Below are 12,990 nucleotides of genomic sequence, written 5' to 3'. Positions count from 1 at the left end.
ACCAGTAGTTGGAGCTGCCCCTTCCTAGACTCGAGTGATGGGACTAGCTAGCAGCAGACACCCGGCTTCCTTTTTTTCTCCCTCCCAGGGAGTAAGATCCCTAAAAGATGAGAGGGTAGAGAGAAAAGAGAAGAAGAAGCAACTAAGGACCTAAATGCACCCCAAAGGGAGGCCTGGAATGAGCAGCTTTGCAATGTCGATTCTTGGAAAAGTCAACCCCAGCTTGAAGCAGCAGATCAGACGCTGGGTCAGGATACTGGCAGGACCGGCCTCCATGTCTCAGGCACCCAACCTCTTGGTCCCACTGTCCAGAAAGGAGGAAGAGCCAGTGGGCCCTGAGCCAGAGAGAGCTGCTCATGCAGTGCCAACAGTGTGCCAGCACGTCCTCATTTTGCACTGGGCCTTCACAGCCACCTGATAGGGGAGTATTGTTTCCTCGCCTGAGAGGTTAAGGGACTTGCTAGTGTTTACAGAGGTAAGTGGCAGAGCTGGGATCTGAACTCCTGGCCCTGGCTCCTACCTAATTTTGAGCACTGGTTCTCCACATTTTCCATCTGCAGGTCCCCTCGGGGTCTTCCCTACCCACCTGCCTCTAAGAGAGAATTTCCTTCTTTGGTTCTTTTCGAGTTTCTTGGATGTATTTTGCTGCTGTGGGAGGTGGAGAGAGGAGGGTCAGGCTCTGGGCTGGGCGTGCTAAGATGTGGAGGGGTGTAGGGGAGCCACTGCAACTGCCTTCCAGATGTGAAGCTTAGTGGATTGTACTCTGGTTAGCTTGTTCTGATAAGGCCTTCTGACTCTGACAACACAGAAGTTTCCTCTCCTTGGACAACCCCATCAGAAATAGTGGCTGCTTGGAATCTTGTCTCAAGAAAGATTTTAAGGCTGCATCTACCATCAGTGGATAAGAGCTCTGTGATTGATTAACCATGTCTGCCATGGACAAGGAATGGGAGGGGGAATATTTGCCATTCTGCCCTCAGCTGAGAGCTCATCTCCATAGTCAACTCCCACAAAGGGGTGAATTGTCCTCTTGTCAATCTTCTTGTGAGGAAGTGGCCTCTCCCTCAGACAGGAAACAGGAACCTAGAAGGCAGGCCTTGGGCCTTCAGAGGAGAAAGTCCTGCCTCTCACTGAGCCTCACTTTCTTGGGTTTAGATTTTACGTAAAAATATCATGTTAAAGGTGGATGGCAGAGAACTGGTGGGCTCTGCATGCCTGGTTTCAACTGGGCAATGAAGGTGGGAGACAATCTCCCACCCCCACCAGGGACGAGAGAGGGAGGTTTAAATTCCAGCAAGAGTTGATATTTCAGTCTTGAATCTGAAGGCAGAATTCCTTCCTCTTTGAGGTCCTCTGTCTTTTCTCTTCAGGCCTGCTACTGATTGGATGAGGCCCACCCACATTATGGAGAGTAATCTGCTTTACTCAAAATATATTGATTTAAATGTTAATCACATGGAAAAAATACCTTCACAGCAGCATCTAGACTAGTGTTTGACCAAACAACTGGGCACCATAGCCTAACCCAGTTGACACATAAAATTAACCATCATGGATATCTTAGACAAATGTCTCTCAAAGTGTGCAATACATTGCACTGTGCAAATTGGACTGGGGCAGTGCATTAAATAACGTTGGTCATGGAGTGATTCTTTTAAATTCTATTTTAATTCTATTTGCTTTAAGAAGAAAGGCTTCATTTGGTATGAGCCCTAACACCTCTCTAACACTTGTTACTTGTAACAAAAGAAAGCAGGACCAGAATTCAGCTATAAATTAGTTACACTGTTTTGTTTTCATTGAATTAACTTTTACAATAACCTTCTGTTTATGGCAAGTGATACTAATTTTCCATTTATGGTAATGACATAATGTTTCCTTTTTAAATATATGTATTTTAAGAAACAAAATAAGCCCATTTAAAATTAGGTAAATAATGGTTGATAGTTCTTGGATATAGCTACACTCGTGAAGGTGGCATATAAATGACCCAAGTTTGGGAAACACCATCTTAGCTTCCAGGCCCAGCCAGTCTCCCCACAGGAAGATCCTCCCTATGCAGCCAACCTGGGAGCATGCAGGTCTAGTTTGATCAAGGAGAAGACTGGTTTCCTTCTAAGAAAGGAAGAGAAAGACCAGAGTCTTTCCAGGGTTTGCTAGTGCTGAGAAGAGTGAGACAGAGCCTCTGTCCTCAAGGAGCACGGTCAAGTGCATGGATTCTGGAGTCAGACTGCCTGGATTCAAATCCTGTGTCCGCCACTCATGGCTGCAGAAGTTTGAGAAGTTATATAACTCTTTGGGCCTCTGTTTCCTCATCTGTAAAATGGATTTTTAAAGGTACCTACTTCATAAAGCGTTGTGAGGATTAAATGAATTAAAGTGCTGGAACTGTGTGGGCATGTAATAAGTGTCATTTAAGACTGAGTTGCTGTTGTCGGGAAAGACTGACAAAGAAAAAGAATATTCTAACCCAGTGGCCAAAATGCTGTGCTAACAGACCCAGGGGAGTGGGGAGATTCCAGGATGGTTTCCTGGAGAAATTAATATATAAGCTGATACCTGGATGATCAGTAGGAGTTAGCCTAGAGAAGAGAAGAAAGAATGTTGTGGATAAAGGGAATGGCATATGCACAGGCTAAGAGGCAAGAGACAGTATAGTCCATTCTTGTGACTGCAAGGAAGGCAGGGTTGGCTACCGCAGAGGGTATGACAAGGTGTGTCCCAAGGTGAGAGTGGCCCGAAGCAGACGTGTACAAAGGGCTTCCCATGCCTTGTGAGAAACAGGGGTTCCAGAAGGGCAGGACTGGATTATCTGAGCAGCCCTCTGCTTGAAGCAGCACCCCAAACCTGGTGAGCCCTTGACAGTGGTGTGGTGAATGAATGAATGCTTTCCCCTCTGCTCGATGGGTGACCTGGAGGTCCCAGAGGACTACTCCCATTGAAGGGGGGCATCCAGGGATCAGAATCTCTGCAGAGATACCAGGCACATCTTCTCTGCGAGTCTTGGCTGCCTGAAGGATCTGAAATCTGACTTCTGTCCACAGGTGACCTGGTGTCCCGAGCAATGCATCACCTGCAGCCCCTCAACGCCAAGCACCATGGCAACGGCACCCCCCTGCACCACAAGCAGGGGGCGCTCTACTGGGAGCCCGAGGCCCTGTACACGCTTTGCTATTTCATGCACTGCCCGCAAATGGAATGGGAAAACCCCAACGTGGAGCCTTCCAAAGTCAACCTCCAGGTGGAAAGGTAAGGCTGGCCTTGGCCTTGGACGGCCAAGGAGGGGAGCTCGCCTCTGGCCAACACCACCTGGTGGTGGGTGGGTACTGCCTCCAGGGCGGGGTGGGGGGAGGGGAGGGATGCTGAGGGTCAGAACTGCCCAGTTCCCAGACACTCGCTGGAGGGGTCCAGATGGGAACCTTGTGCCCTGAGCGGGTGTCTGGGACCTGGGTGGAGTCTTTGAGAGGGGTTTGCATAGTGCTGGTCCAGCTTGGGACAAAAATGACCTGGGTCAGAAGAGTGGGTCTGCAAATTCCAGAGGGGTGAGGGCCTCTGCAGTGCAGGGGGGCTTCCTTGTGGAGGCAGCTGTGGGGGCTGCCAGCTCCTTGGTGGCATTTTGTCCTGGCTGCCCTCGGGACTCCCAGGGGAACCGTGAACACCTGCTCAGCCAGAAGTGGGCCTCTCAGGTGGGCGGGGGACCCCTGGGCTTGCTCTGGGGGAGACGGCATGGCTGTTCCTGGGAAGCAGAATCCTCACGGGAAAGGAAGGAACAGAGAGAAGGAAGGGAGAGGCAGCTCCCTCTGACCCAGCTTCTACTGCTCCCTGGCGCCGTCCCTCCACTTCCCCGTGCCTCAGCCTCCCCCCCTGCAACCAGCAGCTGAACTAAGCGGCCCCCAGGTTTCCTGCTATCTGGGACCCCTGCCCCCCGCGCCGCGTTCTCTGAGGATGGTTTCACCCTCTCAGAGGCAGCGCATCAGAAGCCACCATCAGGAAAGGAGCCTGCCTGGAGGCGTCCCCTCTTCCTCTAGGAACAGGTTCACAGAGCTAGCTCATCTCCCCACAATGTCACAAATCAAGCCCCTCCTCCACGGGCCTGTTTACTCTAACTACTACAGTAGTGACCCCTGTTTATCAAAAGAGTGGTTAAAAGAGCAGGCTCTGGGATCCACACTTTTTGGTTCAAATTCAGCCTCTTCCAATTCGAAGCTGGGGGGCCTTGGGAAAGTGCCTTAACCTCTCTGTGCCTCAGTTTCTTCAGCTGCAAAATAGGTCTACTAAGAGCAATTCCTTCGTAGGGCTCTTTGAGGATTAAATAAATTGCCCCGCACCCAGCACATAGTAAGTGCTGGATAAATGTTCGCATTTGTTCTTGTTGTTGGAGATATTATCAGCAGGTAGCTGAACAACTCCCAATTGGGGCTCAGTGCAGTTTTCCTGACTCTGTTAAATGGTTCCAAGTGGTTTTGAAATGCTCATTGGCTGCTCTGTTTCTGCTGGGATTGGGGCTTAATTGGGGTCCTAACCCATGTCTCCTGGCTTTCAGTTAAGGGAAGAGGATGCAGCATAGGCTAGACAGAAGTTGCATTTTTTTTCTTTTAAGAATCCCAAATTAGCATCAATATTTCAGTCCAGTCTGGAGTTAGCTTAATCAGGGGATTACTCAGGTCTCCCGCTATCCTGGCCAAATCGGTGGGTACCCTCTGCAATGTTCATGTGCCAGACATGCCCAAAATGGAGAAGTGGTAAAATGCCCAGGGTCCCTGGCCAAAGAATAACCTCCGTCAGACATGCCAAGACTGTGCTTTCTATGAGTGTGGCTCCTGAGGGTTGAGAGAATGGAAACCATTGGCCTCAGCCGGTGGGGTGTCTAGCTCTCCAGCCCCCGCCCGGACAGCCTGTACAATAGTGCAGTTTCTCTGACTCGCCTCCCTCACGTTGTCTTCAATTCCTGCCTCTGTGCAGATGACCCCCTCTCCATCTCCAGCCAGACAACCCCCCCTCAGAGCCCCAGAACCTTCTCATCCCGCTCAGCCTTCCGGCTTGCACTGTCAAGTCTCATGCTCAGAGCACTTATTCTGTGTTTTTGATTTCTATGTTTGTTTATTGCCTATAAGTTTCATGAGGGCAGAGAACACACCTGTTTTGGTTGTCACTCCGCACCTAATGCCAAGCTCAACATCTGGTGCATGTGGGGAAGTCAACAAATGTTTGCAGAATGAACAAATCCATTGGTCTAGCTGCCTATGGAAGATTTCCATCTGGAGTGCTCACAACCACCCTAAAATGACAGCCATCATCTTTCCCCCAAAACCCACTGTTCCTCCTTTCTCCCAGCCTCTAAGAACGGCATCACCATCAACCCTGTCGCCCTAGTCAGAAAACTGGGACTCAGCCCACACTCCTTCCTCTCCCTCGCTCCCTCCCATGGCCAACTGGTCAGTAGGTCTTGCTGATCCTCCATCTGTGACATCTCTCATTTCTCCATTCCTGCCTCCCCAGATTGCTGCCACTGCTTGGTTCTGGACCTCGTTCCCTCTTACTTCTGTTACTACATTGGATTTCTAAATGGTCTCCCTGGTTGTGAGGATTAATATCCTCAGACCAGCTCCATCCTCACAGCCACCAGACTAAAACTCTCTGGCCCCCACTCAACACAGTTGCATGGTGCCCATTACATTTTCTATTATGCAGTTTCCATCTTCCCTTCTGGAATCTATTTCAGGATTCAGAGTGTAGTTGGCATGGCTATAAGTCTGGGGAGACCATCTAAGGGCTCTAAACTTTCTGGGGCAAGTTTTAAAGAGGCATGAGCTCTGAAGGAAAGCAAAGTAAAGAGAACGTGTCTCGGAATTCGTTGGAGTCAGTTATCTCGGTCTTTCCATTCCTTTTTGGTTGAATTTTCAGGGGACGACACAAAATGCAATGCAAATTTTTTGAGTTCTGTTCACTTTGGTTTTCTGGGAAGAGTATGGATTTGGGAATCAGATCAACTTTTGGATTTGGATCCCAGCTCTGCTTCTTCTAGCACCTTAAACAAGCCATTTCACCTCTTTGAACCTCTTTTCCTCAACTGGAAAGAGAACGAGACCAGCCTCGTGGGACTGGTGTAAGCAATGAATTCGATATTATAGCTAAGTCATCCAGGGCCGTGCCTGGCACAAGGGGACCTCCCCTCCTCCCCACTCCCAAAAAGGGGCTGATACTATACATTATTTTACATGGTTTTTTTTGCTCTAAAATGCTGTTATCATTGTCCCTACAGAAGCCTGTGTGTGATTCCTTCTAGACAAAAAGCTATTTCTTCCTGTTCCGTGATAGAATAGGCACTGGTGTTTAGCATCTGAAAACACACATGATAGGGCTTCAGAGGAGAGAGAGCCTCTGACTGTGTTCAGTCACGTGTTTACAACCAACTCCGTACCGAAACCGCCTAACGAGAAATTTCCAGCGGGAGATAGGACTCTAATTTGGAGTTGTTTTTCTCTCTCTTTCTGTCTCCTCCCCCACCCCGAAATCAAACAACATTTCCTTGCCTCTATCTCTATTCTGGCAAAGTCATGTTGGGCCATGGTGCTTCTACGGTTTTCCACTAGACTATAATCTTTTCAGGAACAGGGGCTGAATATTCTTTGCTTTGGTCCATGCCCAGCAGAAAGCCTGGGAAATATGTGTTGACGGAAATATCGATGTTTTTCGCCTCCAACCCTCTCCACTTGTCAGAAGAGCCTTTCTTGGCTGGAGCGCCTGGTTCTAGGCCTCCGTGATCCATGTCGCTCTTTCACGTGGGCACAGCTTTAGAGCTGTTGCATTTGGTTTGGATAGTTTCGCTTTTCACTATGGGATTTTGAAGAAGCTGTGCCAGTGTGAAATTTCTGTAGTTTAAGTTTTTCCGGAACTTTGGCTCCTCTTTTCTGAGCTTCTGAAATCTTTCAGGTACCTCAGATATTTTTAGTTAAAAAAAAAAACCTCAGATAAAGTTTGTAAGATTGTGATTAGGCAATATTTATTTTCCAAATAGTGATGATAAGTGTAAACGCCTTAATTTTGATGGGAGGGGCCGTGTGAGGCGGCTATTTTAAACAATCATCTCAAGTCTATGACAAGATTTTCCTCCCCTTTACTGGAAATATCAGTGATTCCTAGATGTGTTTGGCCATGGATGATTTTGGTAATATGTTACCACAAAATAAAAAAAATAGTAGGATAAATTGAAGTATTTTGTTGCCTAAGGTGGCTAGTCATGGCTGAAAGGAACAGAAGTGGTCTTCACTAGAAGACTAGACAATTAGGTAGTTCTACCCTCCCTCGATCTCACAGAAAACAAACGAGAATTCATACCCAGGCAGTGGCAGCTGTCACCCCTTTTGCAAACAGAGCTGTACAGACAGATGTGGCAGACTATTTACCAGGGAAATCTGAACCAAAAACATGAGTATACAATCACCAGTCACCAACTGTTTGAGAAAACTAATAGGGGAAACAAAACAATCTCAATAAATGGAAGAATTTACACTTGAAGAAATAGAGTTAATAAAGCAAACATAATAGACATTAGAAGTTAATGGTACCCAAATACATCTTTCAAGACACTTACCCTACCAAAAGATCACCTCAACACATCAGTTCTTTTTTTTTTTTTTTTTGGTGAGGAAGATTAGCCCTGAGCTAACATCCGCTGCCAATCCTCCTCTTTTTGCTGAGGAAGACTGGCCCCGGGCTAACATTAGTGCCCATCTTCCTCCACTTTATATGTGGGATGCCAGCCACAGCATGGCTTGATAAGCGATGTGTAGGTCCCCCCACTGGATCCAAACCCACGAACCCTGGGCCACCGAAGCAGAGTGCACACACTTAACTGCTATGCCACCAGGCCAGCCCCCCCAACACATCAGTTCTTAATGCTTTCTTATCTGTGGCATACGTGACAGTTGATATTCAGATTTAACATACTCCAATGGACATACTCACTCAGGGTTATGCAAAATTTCCAGCATACTATTATAACTCTTCCTCGTTCTTTCCCACTAAGGCATATGTATCAGAATGCACGTGAGTGGAGGTGTCCTTGATACAAGGGGCACTACTGGTAGGAATGCTTAGCTGCAAAAGTTGAACCTGCTGTGACTGCTTAAAGCAGAAAGAAAACCTCTGGGAGGCCGAGTGTAGGCAGAGGGTTACCAAATCCTTTCCCCTTCTGCATGAGAATTTGACCTTGGGTTAATTATCTAGCTCTGTTCCCCTGGAAACCTGATAAAAATTGCAGTATCAACTGTGTTACTAAGCAACATTGCTTATGGTCAAGATGACCCTGGATTGGTAAATTAGATCTGGCCTGGTAGTGTTATAAATACTTGATAAATATCCAGGGCTTTGGCCTTCCCTGAATTCATTGACTCTTGTAACCGGCAGTGTCCTTGCAGAGACACTGGAAGCTATTTCTATGGAGTTGTTACAAGAGATATAGGGGTTCATAAACCAGGGGGGTTCCCACAGCCACCCAAGTGGATCTCATCTCCTTGCACCTGAGTGTCACCTGGGCAGAAGAAAGCTCCAGGATGGCGGGGTGAATTGCTATGAGGACTCCCACTGACAGGAACATCTGTTGCTGTCCTGCTGGGCCAAGTGTGGCCTATGATAGTCCCGTGAATCTCAATGTTCAGCAGAGCTTAAGAAGACTTCTAGTGGGCGTTGAAGCAAGAGAACCAGGCTTCAAGCCTACACAGCCTGGGACGGTGCCCAAGTTGCACCCCAGGACTGCTCCAGCAGAGACCTCACAGCCACCAGGGCTGGGCACAGACACCCGACCTTACACCACTGATGCTAGGTGTAAGGTCACTTCCAACAGGACCTCTGTCACCATTACCCCTGAAAACTGAATGTCTCTGCCACCACCCTTGTCAGCCCCATGTTCCAGCTACATCACACCACTTGCTTCCAAATCAGTGGGGTTGGGTCACAAGCCTGCACCCCAACTGCAAGGGAGCCTGGGAAGGTGAATTTCTACCTTGTTGAACCATAGACTAATAATATGGGAAATTCTTCAAACGCAGTAAGGCTGTCAGTGGTTCTGGGCTGCAAAAAAGTTGACAAAGGTCCACTACACTCTTCTAGTTTACTTTTTTTTCCCTTTATAAATAACACACAAGTAAGTCATTTGCACAGTTCAGTACTTTTGACCATTGTTAGCCACACATCTCATAGCTGATTGGCTTACACACACAGTTGAGAACCGAAATTCCCCCAACTTAAGGACTCCTTGGGCTAATACCCTGGGTACCTCAATAACAAGAAGGAGGAGAGGGGAGGACTGTTCCTAGCATCCTAAGCAGGGATGCAGAATGCCTTTTCCCAGAGGAAGAAAGCTACTTCCGCATCTTCCTGAGGGCACTGATCACATCCAAAACAACAGTCCCCTGAAATACCCAGCCCAGTGCTGGTGGGTCCTCGAGAAGTTCACAGTCCCTGGATGAATGGCGACAGGCCAGAGTGAGAGGACCATATATTAGACTTGGTTTTTGCAGGGCTATATGTAGGCTGGGCTGGAATCTCAACCACCTTATAAATAGTTGTAAGGAAAAAAAATGGTTATTGAATTCTAAATAATTAACTTAAGAAACAGAGTTTTAAAACATGATCCATTTGTGACTTGAGCCTTGCTGCAATTTATTTCGTTTGGCCAGGGTAAAAACAACTCTAATCCCAATATTTTTCAAACTCTAGGTTACAGCCCATTAATGGGCCATTAAATCAGTGCAGTGCAGAGATTGGCAAATGATGCCCCACAGGCCACATCTGGCCCACTGCCTGTTTTTCTAAAGTTTTATTGGAACACAGCCACACCCATTTGTTTACAAATTGTTTATGGCTGCTTTTGCACTTCTGATTAGTTGTGATGGAGACCAAATGGCACACAAAGCTGAAAATACTCACTATTTAGCCCTTTCCCTAAAGTTTGCCGACCCCTGATGTTATGGGTTGTAACGTGCATTTTTGAAAAATGAACTAGAATTAAATAAAAAACTATCAGAGTAGTTTGCATGAGGTAAGGTAAGTATGTTTCATGAAACTTTTTTTTTTTTCGGTTATATTAACTAGAATTGATTAACTTGCCCAAGGTTATATGGCAAAAGTTGCAGAACTAGTATTTGAACTCTTGGGGTCAGGCCCTGCTCTGTGCTCGTATTTAGGCTGTTCTGCTGTCGATGGGCTATGGTTTTAAAGAAATAATAATGTTTCAAAGACTCACCTCTAATCCCTAGAATTTTTTTACAATCTTCATGAATGTTTACAGGATATAAACCTAATCCATTTAATTAAATAAAATGTGATAAGTACAAAAGACAAGAAAGAAGAAATTTTGCCTCACCCGTAGTCTCCGCATTTGGGAATAACCACTGTGACTAGATAGAGTATATATTCTGGGTATATACCAACGTGTTTTGGTTGTTTTACAAAATAAAGACCAGAAAGTACCTGCAGCTTTGTTGCTCCATGCCACTGAATAACCTTCAAAAGCATGATTTTTCAGTGGACTGTTCTATCATTGGACACTTAAAGTCAAGAGAGATCTGGGAACAGGCATGTTGAACATGTTTCGTGTCGAAGATAATGAAACTGAGGCCCAGAGGCATGACTGAAGGCATAAGCACATTTGCAGTGGATTTGCAAGGCAGTGCCTCAGTGCCTTTGCACATGCTTTGCCCTCTTCCTAGAACACTGTCTCCCCCCTGCTCCATCATCTGGCTACCTCCATCGGTTCATCCTTCAAGACTCCCTTTAGGCATCACCTCCTTCAGGAACCCTTCCCTACCACCTCATGCTGCACCGAGTCTCCAGGGCCTGCCTCAGTGCATAGCGTATAGTAAGTGCTCAAAAAATGCTTGCAGAACTGAAGAGAGCTAGGGCAGAAACCTACGTGTTCCAGCTGCTGGCCCAGAGAGCTGTGTTGCCAGTGTCAACTCAGGCCGCCCTCAGCTGGGTCCTGGCTCTGCCACTCGCATGCTCTGGGCCTCAGTTTCCTCAGCTGTAAACAAGAAATAATAATTCCTACTTCGTGGGGCTGTTTTGAGACTGATGAACTAACTTACGTGAGTGCCATGCCCAATCACTGTCACGTGGCAGGTGATCCATACGTGACAGGGATTATTATTTACTCCCTTTACCCAGGTTGGCCTCTTCTTGGATATTCTAAGAGATTTTGATCAACACTTAGTATGTGGCAGGCCCTGCATACTTTATGTGTGTTAACTAATTCAGTCCTCACCGTACCCCTTGGGACAGGAGCTAGCCTCAATCTCCCCATTGTGCAGATGAGGACACTGACGTGCAGTGAGGAAAGGTAAGTTGCACGTTTGGGCAGGTCTGTAAATATCAAAAACATCAAATGAATGCTGGGTGGCTACAAGGAAGGGAGCAATACACTAAGGGAACAGACTATATACCCGGAGAGGCAGGAAGGTAGAGCACAGAAAGAGGGATCTTGTTCTGCAGAAGTGTGGGGTGCAGCAACAGGCTGGACTGGAAGGAAGGTTAGCAGACTTGCCGAGGTGTCTGGACTTTCTCCTATAAGCAGTGAGGAACCAGAAGGATTCTGAGAAGGGAGGTGAAGAGACCTGTCTGACACCCCATACGTGCTCCCTAGACAGAGGCATAAGGATGCCTGAAGGAAGGTTATGAACATTTGATGAGAAGTACCAGGTGCCGTGTCCTATGCGAGGACTTGATGTACAGAGTTTAATTTAATCCTTACGTCAGCCTTGTGAGGTAGAAATGCCTTCACCTGTAGATGAGACAATTAAGTCAAATAACTACTAGTAGGAAAAGGCTCTTTGGAAGCTTTTTGGTTAATGCTGAGGACCTTCATAGCACAGTAACTATGTCTCTGGGTATTTCTTATTCTGGAGCCAGAATGCCTGAGTTCATAGCTTGGTTTTAATACTTAGCTCTGTGACCTTGAACACGTTACTTAACCACTCTGAGCTTCAGTTTTCTTATCTGTAAAATGGGAGATAACATAGAATCTTCTTCAGAGGGCTGTTAGGAAGTTATTATGTGTTAATATATATACAAAGCACTTAAAGTCCGGCACACATTAGGCTCTTTATACATAACGGCCATTATTCTTCTCACTGTCATGGTGCTTATAACCTGGATGTATGCTATAGCAGGGCTTCTCAAACTTGAATGTGCCTTTGAATCCCCTGGGATCTCGTTAAAATGCAGATTCTATTCGTTAGGTCTGGGGTGGGGCCTAAGATGTTTCATTTCTAACAAGCTCCCAGGTGAGGCTGATACTGCTGGTCCACCCACCACACTGTGAATAACAAGATATGGTCGTTTTGTGTGTTTGTCATTCATTTCCCCAATCTACTCCAACCTCCATTTTTAAGTTACATAAGGGCAAGAAATAAGCTTTCATGGTGATTTTTGTCTCTCTGGTAGAGCCTGGCACGTAAGAGGTGCCTAATAAGTATTTCCCAGGCTTCGGGGGCTGCAATGAGCCTTGGAGCACCTCCTGAGATGCTGGATCCCTCTGCAGTTAGCCAAAATGAGGGGATTCCAGAGGTCAGACGTGGCCAGCCTGCAGAACTGTCAGGCCTGGAGCAGTGGGCGAGGGAAGATGCTGAGCACCCAAATGTAATGGTCACCTTCAGCCTAACGAAGTGGCCAGCTCCCCTAAAGGGGCTCGGGAACAGCAAATTAGCGACAAGCAGGAAGGGAACGGAGAGGCAGGATTTGACAGGTGTCCTCCCCCAGGAGAGGCAGCAGGGCAAATCCAATACCTCACCAGCTTCAGGGCTGTTCACCACCACCAGCTTCCCGGGCTTGTCAAACAGCTTCGACTAGTTGCCCTGGAGTTTTCTTTTTTTTTTTTTTTTCCAGCCAAGTGGGGAGAGATGGCTCCTGACCACAGGTGACAAGCTGAGCGGCTCAAGTTTAAAAACAGCCCCCTCTCCCAACACGCGGGGTTAGTCTGATCAAACATACGCG

At 47.0% G+C, this 12,990-nt stretch overlaps 1 protein-coding gene across 2 annotated transcripts in view; it reads left to right on the top strand.

Moving 5' to 3' along the window:
* ABTB3 (ankyrin repeat and BTB domain containing 3) overlaps positions 1-12,990 on the top strand; it is a 302,523-nt gene that overhangs the window by 191,902 nt on the left and 97,631 nt on the right. For both annotated transcript variants that reach the window (XM_014780586.2, XM_004418069.3), the window contains exon 3: positions 3,045-3,249. In XM_014780586.2, the coding sequence (XP_014636072.1) occupies positions 3,045-3,249 (205 nt within the window). The remainder of the gene's footprint in view (positions 1-3,044; positions 3,250-12,990) is intronic.

Source organism: Ceratotherium simum, chromosome 25 (genome assembly GCF_057802395.1).
Source record: "Ceratotherium simum simum isolate JZ-2026a chromosome 25, ASM5780239v1, whole genome shotgun sequence".
In the NCBI taxonomy this organism is placed as follows: Eukaryota; Metazoa; Chordata; class Mammalia; order Perissodactyla; family Rhinocerotidae; genus Ceratotherium; species Ceratotherium simum.
Note: the sequence above shows the minus strand (reverse complement) of the source record. Positions and strands in the feature narration are given on the sequence as shown.